At 38.5% G+C, this 21689-nt stretch overlaps 1 protein-coding gene across 1 annotated transcript; it reads right to left on the bottom strand.

Annotated features, from left to right (window-relative positions):
- Positions 1-2202: 2202 nt before the first annotated feature.
- Positions 2203-17562, bottom strand: cmah (cytidine monophospho-N-acetylneuraminic acid hydroxylase). Its single transcript, XM_032589191.1, has 15 exons — positions 17454-17562; positions 10949-11158; positions 10779-10870; positions 9433-9542; positions 9136-9326; positions 7894-7974; positions 7418-7484; positions 7242-7323; positions 7013-7150; positions 5886-6021; positions 5496-5633; positions 4374-4548; positions 4039-4155; positions 2952-3067; positions 2203-2840 (listed from the first exon to the last, which is right to left on the bottom strand). The coding sequence occupies exons 2-15, from the start codon at positions 11152-11154 to the stop codon at positions 2744-2746; spliced, it is 1746 nt and encodes a 581-aa protein (XP_032445082.1). The 5' UTR covers positions 11155-11158; positions 17454-17562; the 3' UTR covers positions 2203-2743.
- Between the last annotated feature and the right edge of the window lie 4127 nt (positions 17563-21689).

Below are 21689 nucleotides of genomic sequence, written 5' to 3'. Positions count from 1 at the left end.
CCTTATGTCCTTAAATATGGTCATTTGTAAAGCAAAAAGGTAGAGTTAATGAAAAAGTATGCACTCAAGTAGTATAAGGGCTCAATAATTGGTTGGTACTCTTTCCTCTTTGCATGAATTACCTTGCCATGGTGCAATAATGCAATATGGCCTTTCTAAGTTGTTACCGGGAGCAGGGGGAAGTTCCATTTAGACGCTTCTACAGAAATGAACAGCAGGTTCCTTCAGCATTTATCTTTTCCTATCTTTTCTCTCCTTGCAGATAGCACGAGTGACTATCTGCTTAGCAACTGTGCAAAAACAAAACCCGTTTTTCATTGCTGCTTCTAGTTCTCAACTTAGTTTCTGTCCCTAACACTTCTAAGTCTTCCTGGAACTCACACCAGACTTCTGTATCTTTTCATCTGAGTCATTTCCTGGTTCCTCCTACAGTATGCCGTTGTTTTAGAAACACTAAAACAAAAATATACTGCGGGGGAACTCTGCAGTTTAAATATACCTCTAATCTCACTCCAAACAGCTTCCTGCTTCTAGAGCCTGTGCTAATGCCCAACATGAAAACACACGGGCAACTTTGACTCATGGTCATTCTGCTCGTGGGGTCTTTCAGTGCGAGGCCGCGGTCCAGCACAGCGCCAAGTTTGGGACTCCACCTCTTGGTGCCTCGTGAAAGCTAATGGATGAGTGTGTATTTTAAGGCCTCAAACGCTGCTTGGGCCCAGAAGTCCGGAGTGTTGAAGGCGCCACGTTTATCTGTTTAAACCATTATAGACAAGCATAAACACCGTGAGAGTGTCCAAGTATCATACAGTTTGGTTTTACCAAAACAGGTGTGTTGTGGTTGAAAATGTGTTGAGGAATTCCAAATTGTTTTAAAAAGCAATTTGACGAAAGATATGCAAACATTTGAGTTTAAATAAAGTAAAATATCTCTAAAAATTCCCTCTGGTTGCCATGGCATTTAGTACATAGAAATAACATTGCCTGAACCAGGACAGGTTTTGTCTGATTTACTGTTACACCATAAAAACATCACCTTCAACTTGATAATCATGACAAATACCACCACCACTGATGCAGCCTAAATGTAAAATAACTTATTACACTGTAAAAATAAATGCCAGCACCAGATCCTTTGTCAGATCTGTTCTGATGTTGTAGAATCACTTATAAACATTGTTTTTCATTTACCGTCATCCTTTAAACAATACATAGTGCTTTGTGTGTCCATTTAAAACGTTAATTGTTAGTGCGACTGTCTTAACTGAGAAGAAGGCAAGACAGTTTTCTAATTAACATAGTGCAAAGACATTTCATTAGCAAAGACCAGACCACATCAACATGCACTTCATCATGTAATAACATAAAAGGAATGAAGACGAATGTTTTTAAGTTGGGTTTAATCATTGGAGTCTGTTGATAAGTAGTGTTTCGGCTGACCCAACCAAATTCTGCAGACTGAATAAAACTGGATTGGATGGAGTTGGTAGGACGGAGTAACTGGTTTTTGTGAAATGGAACTGCGATTGAATTGATTTTGCACAAGGCCCTTCAGTACTTGTGTTGTGAACTGAATACAGAAACTAAAACTGTAATCGGCCCAGCTGTAGAGGCTTGTAAAGACGAGTTAAGAGGTTGAATTTTCAAACCGAGTTAAGGTTCCACTCTTCCTGAACCTGAACTTTGCTCTATCCTAAATGAAATTGTCATTATCTGCGTTTGCATTACAAACGTGCAAAAATCTTTATATTCCGCTAATGTTGAAAAAAACAATTGTGCAATTATGGTCTCTTCATTTTGTGAGAAACTTGATTAAAATCACACCATCTACAATAACTCTTTGAGGAATCTGCATTGATATGAGTTACAACAACATTTAATTTCCCTTTGGGATCAATTAAGTGTTTTTGAATTTGAATACTCCAACTACTTCCTGTCGTTTTCTTCGTGGTTTGCGCCAGTGGCAGCGTCCGGTTGTTGATCACGTAAGGCGTGAAAAAGTGTTTCCATTTGCAGTTTTGCAAAAATAAAGCAATTTTGATCCAGCCAAAACACGTTCTTCATACTAGTGCCATTGTTTTTTTTCTTTATTAAGAACAAAGTTCCTCAAAATTGCCGTGTTTTCATTACTCAAATTTTAATTGAAATGTCAAATTGCGCAATTATACGGTCAATGGAGGCGCAACTTCTGTCATTCTGGGGGTTTTTTGTTGCCGATTTCCAGTTGTACACTTAAATGCTTTGTGTTGCTGCCACGTGATTGGCTCATTTATTATATGGACTTGAGCAAAAGTACCTTAAAGGAGGACAGTTGCGTGTAAATGAGATGTCATGCCTCTGCTTTTCTTGAATATATGAAACTAGGATTTGCATGGTTGGTGGGGAGAGAGGAAAAGGAGGCCTGAGGTGAGAATAAATGTACTGTGAGGGATTGGAGTGCTATGAAATGCAGTTGATGTGTGGCATTGCTTTTTGCTTTAAAACACTAAAATATCTAAATCATTTATACATGAGGGTTTAGAAAACTCATACATTCAATAAGTAAGAAAATAATAATAATAATAAAAAAAAAATCCCAGAAGATTAATTTCCGTTAGGAAGATAACTTCCATTAGGCTTCATGGAAATTCCACTTTGGCTTAATACATGCAATTAATCATTTTACTTTGTTTAAACCAAGAAATCTGAAGCATCCCCTCCTTCCAAATCTATAAAATGGAACAGTAATTCAATAAGCCATAATTTAATGAGTCTGTTTCCTGGATGGGAGGGACTCGCTGCAGAAACTGTCCCAGTCTGGACTGTGAAGAGGTAACTGGGTCTGGAAGTGGTTCCAGAACCTGAAGGCCAAAATGAAACCACAAAAAATAAATAAATTAGCTTTATGGGTTTAGAAGAAATAAAAGCTATAAAATGCAAATATGTAAATTTTTTCCCCTGTGTGTTATTACTTGTGGTGGTAGGTGTCGGGATCTCGGCTGATGCGGTTCTGAAAGCCGATGTACAGGTCGTCCCAGAGGCCGCCGTGCAGAACCACGTACCTCATCACGCCGATTCTGTTTTTAACCTTAAAGTTAAACACAGAGAAACTTTAGGCTGTTCCTGCCAGTCATACAGAGCATGATTGACAAAATGTACATCTTCTGTGAAACCTTAATACCTTCAATATGTCTGAGTGGATATGTATATGAGAAAAAGCCTTTTTTAGCAACAGGCACAGAGTTAATATCATCTTAGCTGCAGTAGACATCGTTCAGACCAATCAAACCTTGAAGAATCGGTGAGGAATTCCAGCAGGACTAATAACTAAGTTGCAGCACTGACTGATTAAAATTACATTCTGTTCAAGTGACCAAGCACACAAAGACCCAACAAGCTAGGTGAGGAATGAGCAGGTCATCAATTTACATCTGACTTAGTCTATGCAAGTCCAGTTGCCTTCAATTTAACCCTGATGTATCAGATCTTACTTAAAGGACAGCTTTGTGTGATTTGGTATCAATAATGATATGAGGGGTTCCTCAAGGTTCTGTTTTCGGCCCACTTTTAGTCAACATCAGTATTATTTCACTAACTTATTACAGAGCGCAGCAACATCAGTTATTCCATTATCTATTGTCTACTGTCTACGCTACAAAACTGCAGCTGATGCGAAACAGACACAGATGTAAACAATCTTTATTTCTCTCAGAAATAAAAGCAGCCAGTCGCAAAGCAGCCAGAGAACCGGGAGTGCGGTTCATTTTCCTTGGCGCTGATTGGCCGTACCACTAAGAGCAGAGACAAGGAAGTCTGTAGATGTTAGCTTCTGGAGCAATCCAGAAGCTAACGTATTCTGGATTAGAAGGTCTAATCCAGAAGATGTTAGCGCAAACATCTACAGACTGTACAGCCTATTGTACTATTACAATAGGCAGACAGAGTTTCAAATGATTTTAGTTGTCCGTGGGCAGTTGCGGTTGTCTTACCCATGCATATTTTAAGTTCTAAAAATATGTTCAGCTCCTTTTTGCTGCTTCGCACACAAGAGGAGCTTACCTCAAGGTAGGAGTGCTCTCTGTCCGGTCTTGTGGAAGGAAATGACAAATCCAAAAAGTCCACCATGTAGTCATAGCCATTACTCACTTGTTTAAAGCTGTCATCTGTTTCAATCATCTAAATGAAAGTAAAATGTCAGTTTAAAATATTTTAAGTTTGGATATCAAAGGGATGAAGAGTAAAGGCACCATCTCTCGCAACAAAATATATAGAAGAAAATCAAGCAATCCAGCAGCCACGGGAAAAAATAAAAAGATTGAAGAAGAGCCAAGAGTTTCAGTGATAGGTTTTTGAAGAAGATTGGAGGTGAATCCTTCTGGTCAAATAATATTTACCCGCACCACCAGGTTGTAGTTTTGAAAGCCTGCCCAGCTGTAATAAAACTGGATCCAGCTCTCATGCTTAAATATCTCACTGCTGATGGCGCTGTTGAGCTCATCCACATACAAGTCAAACTCCCAGCTGTCCTTGTAGATTTTGGCATTGGCTGGAGGATCAGTAATGGCCTCACTGGAATTGATCACAGCAAAGGAAGCAGTGAAGGAAAACGAAAAACTGCGAAGGCTTGAGATGTAGCAGTTTTAACCGTTCTTTGTTTTCACATTTTGGTGTCGATATTTGTCATTGGGTACTTTCTCCTTTTCACAAACAGCCAAAAGTAGTTTCAGGATGTGAAACTTCTCAGACATACCCAAGGACTATCTTAACTAAATTCAAGGTTTCCCCTAAAAAAACTTGCTAAGCCCGGTGATTGGCCCGGTGAATGACTGCACTAGGGCAGTCATTCATCTGGCGTCCCGTCGTGTTTTTGAGTTGAATGTTTAAAGTTGACAGGAAATTTGAAAGTATCACTTGATAATTATCTTGTCAAAAGGAAGATTAATACCTGAACACCAATTATAAAGTCTTAAAAAATGCAAACATTTTAAAAAGACTTTAAAAAAATAAACAATGCTAAGTCTGGTGGGGGCATAATGTAAGCCTGGTGGCCCGCCAGGCTTACATTGCACTGGGGAAACCCTGAAATGTGACACGTGAAGGCGACTGGCTGAAAAATAAGGTCGAATACAAATGTATGAACTGTACTTTTCAGAATTCAACTTCGCAACTACACGCGACTAATGTTGGACTCTACATGACACCTCACGTGAACTCCTTTGATCTGGCCTATTTGCAGATCACAGCCTAACCTTTATGTTGTACTTTATGTACCATCTTAAGTTGACATTTGAAGCTTTTCTTAAGCATTCTCAGCCAATCGCTGAGAGAGCATTTCCACTCTTGATACAGTTTTTAGAAAGGTTACGGTAAAGTCACCCTACCATCACCTGAAAGTTAATCATTTATGCTTGTTCTCGACTTCTAGAGATTAAGCATCTTCACGCTGCAAAACTGCAGCTGCACAACATGAAAACGCACAACTGCATTACACAAATCAACGTTGAGTCATGGCCCACCTGCTGTCTTTCAGTGCGAGGCCGAGGTCCAGCACAGCGCCGGGTTTGGGAGTCCACGTCTTGGTGTCTGGTGAAAGCTGATTGATGAGTGCGTTGAGGTCCTCTGCTCTGTTTTTGATGTTTGTATCCTTAATGTACCTTCACCCATTTAAAAGAGAGAAAAAACAACACATTGGAAGGTCAAAGTTTACAACAAACTGTTCATATATTACTGTTTAGGTGCCATGGCTTGGTTTATCTATACTATTCATTATCTTTGAGATAAAGTGCTCACAGCAGCTGCATCTGCTGTGACATCAGAACAGTAGAATGTTATTAGGTCCTCTCATTCGGCCCCAGTGCATTAGTCATTGGTGCAACTCCTCCCCAATGCAGTTGTGTAAACTCAACTTGTCTGATGGATGAGCTTCCACAAAATATCCAGCGAAGGGACAGTAGATCCTCGGCTGCAGGGATTTGACCAGCGTGGCTTTGTAGTTCAGTAACTTCTTCCTTTCGGTCTTGATGAACTCTGCCTTCCACGAGTCTGAGAATGAGGAAGCATCACCATTGGTACAATGTCAACAGTGTGGTGCACAACAAAAACATTTTTGCCTTTGTGATTTGTTTTGTTGGGGAGTTAAAGGTGGCTAATAACAAAACAATCATCACACCGGACTTCGTTTAGGTCTGCTTTATTTTGGACCAACGTTGGAGGGTTCTGGTGCACTACACAAATCAGATACTCTCACAGAAACCCTGGACTCTCGCAGGGAGCCACGCGTATTTATGCTCAAATCTGTCCGTGTGTGTGTGTGGCGTTCTCAACCGGTCCTTCTTTGGTTGACGCAGATCTCTTGACCCGCGTTTTGCTGAAAAGATAAGAGCGTTTCTTGGAATTGTCCACAGCTGGGATCTTGCAACATTTGGCTAGAAGGGTGTTTACAACAGCTTAGTGATTTATTCACAGCTCTCCAAATCTGTATTCCTTCCTCACTTTTAAATCAGAATGACGCATTACATTTGAGACACTACATTTCCTTTTGATAACAACATACCTTGGTGCAACATAATGTTGTTTGGCAACTATTAACATACTTTTATTTCTCTACGGTTTCACATTTTGATGATCTGTGCCATTGCTGTAACATCTCTTTGTTCTGCGAAAGGTGTTCCCCAAGGCTCACTGTTAGTCTCACTGTGCTTTCCATTCTCCTACTTGAGTCTTTATCAATAAAACTTCTGTGTAACAACATTTTGTTGCCTGGAACAAAATGTTTTTGAGTGACTATTGTTCACTCAAAATTTAATGAGTGACATTAAAGACATTTTGCTTGTCCATCCATTGAAACAACACTACCAACAGTGATGGTCTGAACCAGATCAATCTCATACACTGCAGTGAAGAATTGCCTTTTGGCACAAACACAGTCTTTTGATGGTGTTTGGCTTTCTTTCATTTTTTTTCTCTATATTTTATAGTAAAAGAAAAGAACCAACTATATTTTCTGGGCAGCACTGCACAGTGTTCAGCTCACCGCTGTATTTCCCCCCGTGAAATGTCATGGGGAATCCAGACGCACCACCAGCAAAATCACTCATCATCAGGTCCACTTTTTCTGGTAGTCTGCCCCCATTTGGCCTGGTGCAGTCCACCGTGTTCAGGATCATGTGACCTGCAAAAAAAAGCCCCCCAAAAATGTAATACACTTTAAAAGAAAAAAAAAATGGTCAGATGGTGTTTTACAAAGGCAAAATCTTTGGTACCTTTATAGTCAACAATGATGCAGGTGTCCATTTCAGGATGGACACCGTCCATCAGAATCATAAACCTCAGGTTATCGTCAACCTGGAAAAGCAAAAGCAGATCAGCAATGACTAATCAAAACGGTCAACTACCTTTTCTGGTAAAGACTGATTTTGATAAGCAGTGTAAACCTTACATTTTGCCAGACACCAAAAGGAGTGACTCTGATGTTGGTCAGCTTGACCTTGCTTTGTTCCAAATTCCTGTTGTATTAAAGCAGATAAAAAGGGGGGGAATGTGTGCTGAATGACGTTTTTGTAATAATTTTCAATCTACATAATTTTTTCTTTTTATTTTTTAGTAATCGCAAAAAAATTTGATAAATGAGATAAACTCTGATGAAATATTTAATTACAAAACCTCTAATTATTTAGATTTTTAATCAAGTCCCACCAGCAGTTAAAATTACTATATTTTACTCTTAAAACGTCATTCAACTTGGATGTATTTTGATGATTTTTTTGCAAAGAAAATTGTTATGAACATGTTTTAAATCGCCCATAGACCTATCCCAACCTGGTCAAGGAAGCATAACGGGTCACCTTTAGCATATCCCTTTGTGTTGAGGTCATAGGTCAATAAATGAAACTATATCGTTATCATTTTACTAACCAGAAAACTGGTCTGGATGTGTCACCAACATATATGGGAACGTCTGGCCTCCGTTCTGACAACACCTTCAGAGTGGGATAACTGGAAGAGAAGCAGAATAGATTTGTTCGAACCCCAATTTAGACTCTTATTGTTGATGTTCACTTGATATTAATGGTCAAAATCACTGACTACTATTAGCATAATTTGCCATTGTTACTAAAAGTATGAGTATGTAACAACTACTTTACATGAAACACTAATGACTCTAGAGGAGTGGCCTCCCAAATGCTATTGAAACGGGAACTGGTTTCATCTAATCTTTGCCTTTCTTCAGTGAACTATACAACTCTCGCACAGCAGCACAGAACTTCAGATGGAATGAGAAGATTTTATTTGTGGGTGACAAAGTGTTGCAAACATTGAGGGAAAATTTCTCAATTTCTCCGCTCTATCGATCTTCACTCGGTCGAAGATCACGCGACGTGATTCACTCACTTAACCGACATGATTAAAAATGTCAAAGAAATGTTGTTGCGTAACAAAAAACCCTCACTGGGGAAACATTCGTCTTCAGGAGTCAAAAGGAAGTCAGTCAGAGCTGATGGGAGGATTGATGTGGTTAGGTGTTGGGTAACGACGATAGTGGCAATGGTTTAAATAAAAGCATGTTCATGTGTTAGAGTGGCCTAGTCAAAATCCAGACCCCAAACCAACTGGAAATTTGTTCAGAGATTCGTCTTATCCAACCTTCTGGAGCTTAAGCTTTTATTAGAAGAATTGGTGGTAATTTCAGTGTCTAGATATCCACAGCTGTTTTTTTAAATAAAAGGCAGTTCTACAAAATAATAACTCCAGGAAATGGCAAAAACTTTAAGGTCTTAATCTGAAAAAAAAAACCCAAACAAACAAACTAATTGTTAACAAGTAGTGAAAACTACTAAGACACAGTTTGTCAGTCAAGATCAGAACAACTTTAAGTGAAAAGCAACAGAGTGTAACCAAGCTTTCATCACAAGTAGAACCTCATCGATCCGCAGACTTTTACTTAAGAACCGGACTGTGCTGCAGCCAAATCAGCTTTTATTTCATTTATTAAACTTCTTGAAATTTTGGGTCAAACAAAAAAAAAAAATGGACTACTTTGCTTGCTTGACTTTGGTTGTTTTGACACGATTCTGGTGGGGAAAAAGTTTGGACACCCGTGCTCTGATATATCTGGACATGGCAACAGGGAATACTTCCAACATTTCCAAAGTCTACCTGAGGTGGTCAGAGTGCAGGTGGCTGATGTAGATGAGATCTGCAGCACAGAGTCGGTCCAGGCAGTCTGCCGGCGGCTCGTGGAGAAGCCACCAGCCTCGAGCGAAGGCGGGACCCTTCAGCCAGGGGTCAAACAGGAAGCACTTATGTCCCAGCTGCAGCTCCATGCAGGCGTGGGTGAGGTATGTTATCTGGAAGGGAGCGTTAAAGCGTTTATTCCTCTAGGACTAGGTTTTTGGTGTTTTTGTTTTGTTTTGTTTTGTTTTTTCTCAAAGTCTAGAAAGACAAAGCTCCTACTTTCACTTCTCCCTCCTGGAGCTCCTGAGGTTCTCTGGGCTCAGCCAGCCAGGGGTCAATGGGGCTCAGCTCAACCAGCTGCATCCCTCCATCATCCAACATTTCAACTTCTGCGAACGTAAAAAACAAAAGCCACTGTATTCTAAGTTTTCTGCAAAACTTTTAATAAAAATTATCTCAACCTGGCTATCATTTTATCATCATCATTTTTTTAAATGTACATCGGCTCTGAAAAATCAAAAAACAGAAGAGAATACCCTGCATATGTTGTCAAGTCTTCACAGATTGATCGAATTAAAATAAGAACCTATATAAATACTAATCAGTATGTTCCTGACAGCCGGCGCCAGCTGTCTGGCGCCAGCTGTCTCTGCTGCTCAGGAGAAGGACGTCCTATTCTTCATGTTTATAATAAGATAGTTGGTAGCATAATGGTGCTGATTAGCCTTATTCAGTCATACTGTTCGTAGTAAATGTCCTAGTTTATCTTATGAAACTGTGAATCACGTTGCAGCTACATATGTTTTGATAAGAGCTGAAACGTGCATTGTAACTAGGGATGATTTTCAATAAAAAGAGAGGTGCAACAAAGAGAAAAACAGGCAAAGGTGGGCAGTAGCAAAGTAAATTTACTTAAAACAGTTTTTGAGAAATTTTTTTTTTGAAACTTGATACTTTCTACTCCACTACATTTCTCTTCCATTGGCCTCGTTTGTGTATTTTGTTCCACCGACACGCAATAAAATTACAAACTACACCCCCCCGTACAGCAGGTGGCGATACGCAGCTTTGAACCAGTTTCGAGAGGAATCGTCCTGCTGGGTGTTGCCTTGCAGAGAGTGACGTGAATGAATAACGCTTGAAACTGCAAAGTGTCTGAGCGTCAAGGAAAGCTGGTAGAGAATACCAAATTGGTAGAAAATATTCCCAAATATTCCTGACTACACTCATAAACTTTATAAAATGTAAGTATTTTTGAAAGCACACACTCCACTAGTTTTAACTTAAGTAATATTCTGACGAAACTACATTTACTTTTAGTGGAGTCCATTATTTGACTCGAGTAACAAGAAAATGGAGGACTCAAAATGGAGGACATACAATCTCTTTATACAATCTATTAATTTATTTTCTGTGTTCTTTTAATATTAGTTTCATGTTCTTTCCCAGTCAGACACCTGGCAGAAGCCAAACACTTGACTTTGTGAGCATCTTTTGAAATCGGAGACGTTTTAGTTGGCTTTTGTTTCTGTAACACAATTCAAAGAACCGTTCAGTACAGGCACCTAAGCAAGCATCATGATTCAGCTGGTGTTTGCATGTGCCAGATACAACGCTCATCTTACCGAGCTCGTCCTGCAGGAAGCTGTCGGGCGGGTTCACGTATTTCATCGACGACACGTTTAACTTCCAGTTGTGCTTGGTGCATTTCACCGTCCTGCGAGAACAGCAGCTGGAATTATTAGTCTCGTAATCATCTCAACTCTGCTGTTTTGTTCTGGAGAAATGGCCGCACCTGCCGTCCAGGTCTTCTATGTCCTTGATGAACAGCCCTCCTTGGTGTTTGCACTGATTCTTGCAGGCTTTGAAGCCACCGCTGCTCTTGTAGATGATGTAACATCTCCCGTCTTCTTTGTTTTTCTTGAAGCTCACTCCGTCTTTGAGCGAGTCCACCTCTTTAGCGTCCAGAGACAGCACCACCTTGGACGTTTGGGCCTCCATTTTCCTTAAAAACAAAAAAAAAATGAATTTGATAGTCAAGGAGAAATTTGGATTTGTTGTTCTCACCGATTAGCTTATGGCGTAATTTGGGTAACAATGTTTTTTTTCGGTACTCATTTCTGAACACAACTTTCTTTATCTACTATTTACCCTATGAATACTCTGAGGTCAATTACATTTATTGTTAACTGACTATTTCTAGTTTCATATCTCATAGTTTTCTACATCAATAACATCGGTTTTCAAACCACTGATTCTCAGTTGAGTTTAGACCAGTGGTGTCCAAATGTTTTGCCCTGGTGGTCAAAACTTGCAAATTTAAGCTACTAAAAATGCAAAAAAAAAAAAAAAGCTTTTTTGTGATTTTAGATCTACCTGCTCAATAATAATTTTTTTTTTCCTGAAATTGGTACATGATTAAAGATCCTAAGCACAAAAGGGGCTTTTGACTGTTGCCTTATTAAAATCAAAACAGAAAATTTCTATTTTTTTTTGGGAGGGGGAGGGGGGCAGCAATTGTTTTGTTTTTGGTGACCACTTTTTAAAAGTCTATTTTACTTGTGGTTGAAATCATTGCAAGGGCCACACTTTGGACACCCCTGAACTGGACTTTGACTAGGTCATTCCAATACCTGAATACGCTTTGATCAAAACAATTCTAATGAAGCTCCCAATGGAATATTTTTTCTTTCTTTTTTTTCTTTTTCTGGGCAACATGTGCCATATGACCAGGTTGGCACAACACAGGAGGTGACAGTAGGCGAATGTGCTTATTTGCATTCCCCCTCTTTGGATTTGGTTATTATTTCTTTAATGTCAGGACTGACATATTTGACCAGCTCAGACAAATGTTCATGTGTCGTCACACATTGGCCTGACAGCACATGTATTCCTCTACAAAAAATATTTCCACGGCATGACAATGTCACCTCCGTGTTTAATTTCTTTTTCCTCACACTTTGGCTTTCTTGTTGCTGCTTTTTTTTTTTTTTTTTTTTGGTTTCACAAAAGAATTGATGAACAGGTGGCAAAATATGAATTTTTATTGAATAGACAATTTTTTCAGAAAGCCAGGACACCGAATTTAGCCGAGACTTTCCGGATTCCAATTTAATAATCATCCATGTGGGCACTGTTACTGTTTGTGTTTTTGACAGACAGACAGACAGAAAAGCCTGTAATAGACTTGCATGTGTTGATGGGAATAGAGAAATGGATGATAAAGAAGCCAAGGTGTTGCAATCAAGACATTGTACCAATGACTTATAATCCAATGATGTAATATCTGGAGATACTGCAGATATTTTGCAATAACTGCAAAATATAAGATTTTGCAGATACTGCAAAATGTTATATTTAATTTTGACCTTTTTGTCATGTTTGTTCTGTATAATTATTGATAAGATGTGGAACAAAACAAAGAGTAACATGAATGAATCAGCTGTCAGAGCCTCACGTTATAATATCGACTTCCACTGTTAAACTGTCAGATTAAAGTTATTTATTTGAGCACATCATAGGTATGATTATGATTATGACGTTTTTCAGTTGAGAATAGTTTGAAAATGTAAATTTGAGGCTAATTACACATTTAATCTGCTGTTGAAGCCATAAAGTGCTTCAGTTCCTCTTAATCCTCCATGAAAAGATGTTGCAATTTATCAACAGCAGCATCGATGAATCTGACGGATCTTATTGGTCTCTTGAAGAAATCTGTGACTGTGCATTTATTCAAATTACTTAAGCCTGACTTTGACGTAGCCGCTCCTCCTGAGCCCAAACGGATAAATTGGAGGACGTCCCAGGGTCTGATCGGACCCCTCGCCGCCTCCAGTCCTCCCAAGTCTTTGAAAAGTGTAGATTTGCCCCCCCAGCCCCTAAAAAGCTCACTAAAAAAAAACCTTTGTACTGAAACAGTATCAATATGAAAAGGCAAAAGAAACAAAGAACGAAATAAATGAGTCATTCACCTATGGAAAAAAATAAGGCTGAATTTTTAGGTCCCCCCCTCTGCCATAATTGGATCAATGGATCAGTCGATGGTCCCTCAGTGTGGGACAAGCAACAGGATGCTGAACGGCACAGGCGCCGTCAGAGCCGCTGCCGCAGTACAAACAGAAAAACTTGTAATTGAAATTGTATTTCAAAAATGTGAAAGGCAGAATACTGAGGTCAGGGCGTGGTGACAGTTTTTTTTCAGTTTGCTTGCAAGCTTGACTTGCTATCAGCTGACAGTTAATCAAACTTTAAACGTGTTTGCTCTCTCTCTCTCCTCCACAGAGAAAATTGCTACCTCATTCTGTGGAACTAGATAACAGCTCTTTTTTCTCAATAAACAAACATAAAACCGGACGGCTCCACATCTGAGTTGGACTCTTGTTTCCTCCTCTTGCAGCCGTTGACGGTGTTTTTGATTTTGTTTTTTAAGCCTGCGTGGTGCTTGCATGTAAAAACATGTAAATGTGAAAGCAGAAAACTCCAGAAACTCCAGGGGCTCCTAAACCTTTTGAGACCAAGATCTACTTTTTCTCTCACCAGCCGGCTGAGATCTACCTCATGACACGAAGACATAAAATTGTAAATTAAACTCTTTTGACTTAGTTTATAAGCGAATATACATCAGATATAGCAGAAATAATAAAGCGGTAGAAAACCTGACGCAGTTTCTTCCTCGGTGAGATTCTGACACTGGGAGGAGGTTACTGGTTTCTCAGTCACAAGCTGGTTGCAAACCTGAGGCCAGCAGGTGTCAGTAAATTATGGTAGATCTGAAATTTGGTTTGATGACGTCAATATGAGAAGCTACAGACTGATAGGAGGAACCAAAGAGCTCTGTAAAGGTAAAGGCAAATCTTCTGAAGTTGGGATATAATTCATTTAATTTCACATAATTATCGCGGTAGAAGCCATTTGTTTGTTAAAACTTAATGAAATATATTTGTCCTTTTTAACGTTTGTTGTGAATGACTTCTACTCACAAACAAAGGAGGTAATTAGTCCAATTTTGTCGTTTATTGAACGTTCAGAAACTCCTGCGGCTGAAACGCGCCACAGCAAAGGTAAACAAAGGTAAAACAACCCGAACAGGTGATCAACTCAAAACCACTCGTACCTTTTTACTCTCTCTCTCTCTCTGTCGTTTTGGCACACCCGTTGCCATGGCAATCGCCTGCGCCCCGCAAGCCGAGCAGAGATTACGTTAAAAACATAACATTCAGTCCGTTACGATATCAGGTTTCCGGGCTTGATATTTATTTCTCGATTATTAACCCTCTCATGATCACAGCGGTGGTTGATTAGCTAATTTAAACTCCTGCTCTGCTAGTCAATCGGTCTTTGAGTGGCCCTTTTTTTGTTGTTGTCTTTTTTTTGTTGTTTTTTTTTGTTAATGGAACCGAAACACACTGAATTGCGCAACATCTTGTTGAAACAATAATTACTGAGATTATTCATTTTAACACGTTTTGTTGGTTTTAAACACATTAGGGTGACCATATTTTAATATGGCTCTAAAAGCGGGGAAACTCCATACATTTGCGCTTTGGCATGTTGTTGGCGTACTGACAGCCACGCTATCCATCTTCTGATTAAGAACAGGGCTGCCCGCACTGACGCGGCTCAGGGATTACGTCACACGCAGCGCCGTGCGCAGTGCCCTAGTGCATGTAAATTTAATGGTCCAATGAAGGAAATTTAAAAAACAGGACATTTCCTCACTTTCTAAAAAAAAAACCCGGGACGCTCGGGACAGGACGTGAAATACGGACATGTCCCGGGAAATACGGACGTTTGGTCACCCTACTATACATATTATTCTTTAATGAAGCCTCAAACGTTTAGGATCTTAGTGAATACTTTAATAAGCCAGTCAGAAGAGAAGGTGCTGGTCTCATTGTCCTGGCGGCGTTCAGTTTGTCACCTACTGCCGAGATCCACTCAAAACCTTCCCGCGATCGACCGGTCGATCGCGATCACACAAAATCGCGATCACGTGAGCACCCCTGTTCTAGAGGCATCGTACAGCAGACATTGAAGTTTTTCCAGGTTTTTATTGGTCATTGACTTTTCATTTGCACTGACAACCCATAATCGACAGGTTTTTGAGGTTCAAATGTTAAGTAGCTCTCTATTAGTTTGAATTTATTTTTAGGTCTATGTTAGCCCTGACCAAACATGTAAGAACTGGCTAGCATGTCCACTCTTAAAAATCTTTTTTTCACCAACCTTTGAATATGTTTTTTTTTTTTATTTTATTTATCTCTAAATTAAATTAATTAGAAACGTCTTTATAACCCTTACCAGACTAATGGACAGAAAAAATTGCAGGTAAAACACACCTGTCTGCCTTAAGCCAGCATTCGCTTGATCTCTTTTGCAAACTCTTGAAAATGCAAACACATTTGAACGAAGCAATGAACAGGCAGTTTCGTGATTAAGCCTGTTTTGACCCTCAAGGACCCAATGACCTGGTGTTTGACCTCAAAATGCCCAATAAAAATTAATTTTTACACCCTGTTTTTACAGCCTCACTGCACTTTATCCTTCTTTTGAGAGTTTTTAGTTAAATAACTTCCTCATCATTACATTGAAGACTTATTGAGACAGCGGTAACCGTCGTTTTTCCTCTTAACAAGCTTTATCTATAAACAATTTAAAAAATGACTTGAAATGGTTTGATGACCAACTCATCCTTAAAACCTTGCCACCACTTTAACTTTTGTCTGAAATAATCGGATGTTGAGGTTTTGCCACTAATTGACATCATACTTTTTGAAAGTAAATTCAATTTCTTATAAACTACAAAAAACAAAAAAAAAAAGAAGCTACTTTTAAAATTAAAGGCCATTTCAAATGTGTTGAAACGACACCAAACGTTGAAATATCAAACTGAAGCTGTATTTGACAAACTTATTTGAACTCCTACGAAAACACTTTTGGTAAATCAACCAGGAAATCACAAAAAAATAATAATAATAACCAGGATGTCTATTTTATTTTTTTAAGATAAAAGACAATAAAAGATAACGTTTAGGGCCACTCGACTTGGCCTCGGTTGTTTATCAAAGATGATCCGAAGATGGCGGGGAGTGTCTGAAGAGCAGCTGTATGCGATAAGTTTAAACATTCATTCACTGGAGAAGGGTCAATGAGTGCATCAACATGACAGAAACAATATTTCATTGCATATACAGAAGTATTATTTTATGGAGGCGCAAAATCTCTAATATTGTGAGGCTTGAAATGATCAGTTGGGAGGGGAAGAGAAAAAGGGGCTGCGCGCGTGCGTGCTGACTACTATTCGGGAGGAAATATACAGTTGTGTCGGTTAAGATATATATATATATATATATATATATATATATATATATATATATATATATATATATATATATATATATGCTCGTCGCTGTAGTTCAGGCGGTTAATTCTGAGTTATTTTAGATTTCGTTAGAGAGCCAAACAAATGTAGGTCAATGCAGCGGAATGGCCCTTTACTCCGACGCGTCGTGCAGCGGATGCCGGCTTCACTTCACGATGACCGCCCGGTGGAGGCGCGTGTGCCTGGCGGGCTGCCGGAGCGCATGCTGCTCCTAACAAATAACACAGTGAGTCCTGTGTTATTTCCGAGATTTGAACAAATCTGAACCTAAGATAATAATTTTTAGGGAGCGAGATGAGTTCAGAAAAGTAGCTGCTGTGATGTTCGGAGCGAGATGTGAAATAGGAGAATGCGCTCTCAATAGAACACAATGATTTGAAGTTTTCTTCTACCAATAGAAGAAAAAGTTTCAAAAATAATAATAAAATCAGTGCGCTCTCATGTCTTATTTCTTCTACTTCTTTTTAATTGTTTTTTTTTTTCACTTCTTTTCATCACATTTAATGCGTTTAAGTCTGAAAACGTCGACCCCGGTGATTTTGTGTGAATTAATTTACAAAGGTTATGAGCATTTTTTTCCCTCCTCCCACCAACTTATTAAAAATAAACTAAAGGAATAACTCCGAGACTATACCGTCATTTATTTCTGTTCTATTTATAGATTATTATTCCTTAAAACGGCTCTGTCATACTTTAAAGTCTGATGACTAAATGCAGGATAACATATATATATATATATATATATATATATATATATATATATATATATATATATATGTATATATATATGTGACGGGTTTTGATTGTAATACTGCGGCATTAATTACCTTTGCGACATAAAGAAAACCTAAACTGTAAAAGAAAGTTGAAGTTTTAGTGTTATGTTATTATCTTGAGAACATGTCTGCGCCGTCCATACCTTCAACAAGACGCGGTTTGTCCTCCTCAGGAGACTCGGTCAGGTATTCCTCTCCTCGGGAGTCGGAGCCAACATGGCGACTGAAGACAGACTCGTTCCTACATCCAGGAGGAGGAGAGGCTATAAAACCGCAGGGCAGCTTCCATCACGAAGAAGTGACGCCCTGCATGTTCACATGCACCGCTTCCGATAACCGCAAATCCGCACATTTATTAAAGCAAATATGGCTACTTTTTTTTTTACTTTTAAAAGAAAAATAAATAATGTATTTGTTTATGAAAGAAAAATCGCTGTTTCATGACTACATACAGTAAATCACAAATTGTAGTGCATGGACCTGTTGTGGTATTTTTACTAGAATTTCACTTAACGAAGGCGCAAGTGGAGAGAGAGAAAAAGGAGTAATATGTGTAATTAATGGGTTTTTAGTCCGCATTGTACAAAATTCCCATCAGCTGCCTTATCTATCCTTACGGTTTCTTCCTGCTCACTCCATCATATTGAAGTTTAACACTGACCAGAAACCATAACGCATAGCTTTTCTTAAAACCCGGACGGGGTTATACGACGGATAACGAAGTGCCTGTGGGCATATGAATGCGTCTGTGGGTGTGTTTGGGGAAGAGAGTGTGTGTGTTTGGGGAAGAGAGTGTGTGAGTCAGACCCATTTCCACCGAATATTCAACACTTTCTCCATTAATAGGGCCACCATGAATGTCGTTATATTCTAACAATATTATCACCTTTAATCACGTTACAAGCTCTATCCAAGCATTTTGATGAGATAACTGATATAGTTTGCACGAACTTATTATTAAATGGTAGAAATTGCCATAAGACGTTTGATTGAGAAAGTTTCTGCCGTGGGAGGGGAGAGAGTGAATCCAGTTTTTGTTTAACACTAATGGAGAAGTCAAGCTATAGCTCACTAACTGAACTTCTAGCAAGCTTCCTACGTTTTTATGAATTTCAAGAGGCAAAAATATTAGCCATTAAAATTAGTTAGTATTAGCTAGTTTTACCTCGTTAGCAATAGCTGTAATCCTAAAGTCAATAGCAGCTCGTTTCTCTGAAGAGCCGACGGTAATAAAGAGGAGAAAAGCAGCGGAGCGGGTCAGAGTTCACAGCCTTTTGGTTTGTGCCGACAGTATAAAATAGCAGAACTGCATAATATTAGCTTGGTGTGATGGGAATTTTATTTTTCGTTTGAATTAAAAAAATAAAAAGTTCATGATCTGAGTCTTTATCATAATGATAAAGACTTGCTGCCCCAAATTCTTGGGGTAGCAAGAATTTTTTATTTATTTATTAGATTATTTACTTTATTAGTCTAAAGTCCTATAGTTAAATAATTCTTAAATCCTAAAAGATATTTGAATGATAAGGTTTGACTGTCCGAGTTGTAAATGAATGTATATATTTAGTAGGAGTTAAGCCAAATGACTTTAGACATTTTTTGTGTTTTAACCTACAAATAAAAGAACTATAATTAGTTTGGCCACAGCACTAATGGTAACATTCAACTTGCTAGGAAGTCTTTGCTAATATTGGTGCATCTTAGCCATAGTTATCAATAAAAAAAGATTACACGACACTTTGTTAAAACATATTTTGATGCCTTAAAATGGATTTTTAATTTGAAAAAAAAAAAAATGCTTTTTATAAAAACAAACCATGTCGCTTCCAATGTATGTATTTATGGAGTTAGGTCTTCTCCACTTGGAAATCATGCTGGAAGCTGAATATTTAATAAGTGGAGTATTTGAACGCGTAGAAAACGTCTATTAAGACACTTTCTCTTTCTGATAAAGGTCAGTCCCTTTATCAGTTTCTGATAATTACACTTTGCCCCAACACAAGCCACTGCCAAGGACATCCCCTGTTTTCTCATGTTGGAGGCTTCACTTAGCTATTTTTGATATTCACAGAAGGCAGAAGCAAATTGAAAGTTGCACACTAACATCTTACTGCTGAAAGAACCTAATAAACAACCAGATCTCCCCGTTTAATGCCTCGTGACGACTGCAAACGTCAGTTTACTGGGACTGCATGTGAGACAAACACAAAGAAGAAAGTAATTACAAAGTGCAATTGTTTTTTTTAAATAGTTGAAACACATCACTGATAGAGAAACATCTGTTTTCACACAAAGTCAGAGGGGTAAGTCATTCCAAAATTATGACTAGAGATTGTTTTAATCTTTATACACAGAGCCATCTGCAAACAAAGCTCATCAGGAAGGTCTGTTTATACGAGCTATAAGACACGATGGCGAAGGGTTAGTGTTCCGAGTTTGCTTTCAGTCGTGAAACCTGGACTATAAAAGTTAACTGTAATTGCTTAACAGTATACGGTAGCAAAAAACAAAAAAAAAAGTTCTCCCAGTTCTGTACCAAGACTACAAGCTGTTCAATGACAGGGTGCACTTAGTTTCTCGAAGACGGCTTTTCTGTTTCGACTTGTGAAATAATCCGCTGTGTGGTTTTGTTCAACAGGTCCCATTTGCAGTTTATCACACAAATAACAAAAGGGAAAATATGTTCAGATGAGACCAGAAGTTAACTTGTTGCGTGTTGAATGTAGGTATATGATGCACTGAGGACACCATCCCTAATGAAACATGGTGGTGGCAACATCATGCTGTGGGGATGCTTAGAGAAATGTGTCAGACAGATTGAGCTAAATATAAAATCAACCTACTGTCAGACCTGTTGTGTGAGGAAGAGGCAGAGATGCGAGTATGGATGTGTAAAGCTGATGGAGACCTAAACCGAAAGATTTTTATTAGCAAGTTTTCAACAAAGTGCTACCTCAGCCGTACCACACAGTTTAGGGTCGTAAAGGAATATTAAAAAGGTCGTAAAATAGTTGAAAGGTTATGAATACTTTGAGGCTTGCTTCACCTTGTGGTACTTTTTCCATCCTGTACTTCCTGAAATCTCTGTTGAAATAAATTCAGCATGAAAGTATAGAAATGATCCTATAAATAGCTTTCACTTTAGAAAAAGAAAACGTAAATTCTACGGTAAAACAGAGTAGAATTATGGGTAAAGTATTTCTTTTTCTTCCACTGTTGTATGGCTTTGCTATTGTTGATTTTAGGGCTAAAAATGTTTTAAAGTTAACATGAAAACAACTTATGAGATGAATGTACAAACATAAAACAAACAAATGATTGTTTTGACTGATTTCATTTATTTACGGTAACTTCAACAGTTTTTTTTTTTATTGTTTTACATTTTGCTCATTTTTTTCCTGACACAATTTTACTGCTTATTACTGTTCAACATACAGATATTTTTCAGCGTTGTAATCGTGATGAAAATATCTAAACCACGGTAAATGTTTTACGAATTTTTCTCCGAACAACGTTCCAACGCCAGACAAACAACAGAATCATTGTCCTTATCGTCTATTGATCTTTTTCAACAACTATAAACTCCTCAAGAGTTTTTTTTTTTGGTTAAAGGACTTCCGTACAGGAAAAGCGTCTATGCTGGCCGCGGCTCATTCAGAGAAAGCGTGCCAGCGTATAAAGGGAGTGGGGTGTATAACAGTTTGTTGGCTTCAACAAGGTTACACAAGTTCAGGAAGGAGGATTGGTGACCTGTTTGCCAAGCCATCCTTAACTGTCAAAGTTGATATCCTGATAACACCATCCCTGTTTTTAAAACCTTATTTTGTCTTCCTACCATATCGTGCTGTACAGGATTAATTATTATTCACAGTTCCTTCATTATCCCTTGTTAAAACACAACGTGGTTGAGCTAAACCAGTCCACAGTAACAAAAAACAACGACGAACCAAAGATGAACATTTCAGTAGTTATGAACATGTTGCTGCATTATCAGCAGAATAATTTAATGCAAGATCAAGTCTGAGATTCCATCAGCCAATTTAATCAGCAGACCCAATGAAAAGAACCAAATGTGCCTGAAATTCTTAGCTTTTGTGTTAGCAATGGTTCACCACACTGAAAAAAGAGAACAAGTGATCCAACTAAAAAAAGAGAAAAAAAGTTAATTGACATATTTTTTAAAAATCTGGTTCATTGCTGTAGAATTTCTTAAAATGATCTCAAGAAGACAAATCATTCAGTAATGTATTTTTGTTTTGTTCTTATTAGATGGAAACAGTAAAAATAAGCAGCAAGATGGTCTCTTGGAGCATTTGAGTCTTTTACACATTCCCTGCTGGGTAGAAAAACCAACAACAAAAATATTAGATAGTCATAAC

The sequence above is a fragment of the Xiphophorus hellerii genome, chromosome 17, assembly GCF_003331165.1.
Source record: "Xiphophorus hellerii strain 12219 chromosome 17, Xiphophorus_hellerii-4.1, whole genome shotgun sequence".
NCBI classification, from domain to species: Eukaryota; Metazoa; Chordata; class Actinopteri; order Cyprinodontiformes; family Poeciliidae; genus Xiphophorus; species Xiphophorus hellerii.
Note: the sequence above shows the minus strand (reverse complement) of the source record. Positions and strands in the feature narration are given on the sequence as shown.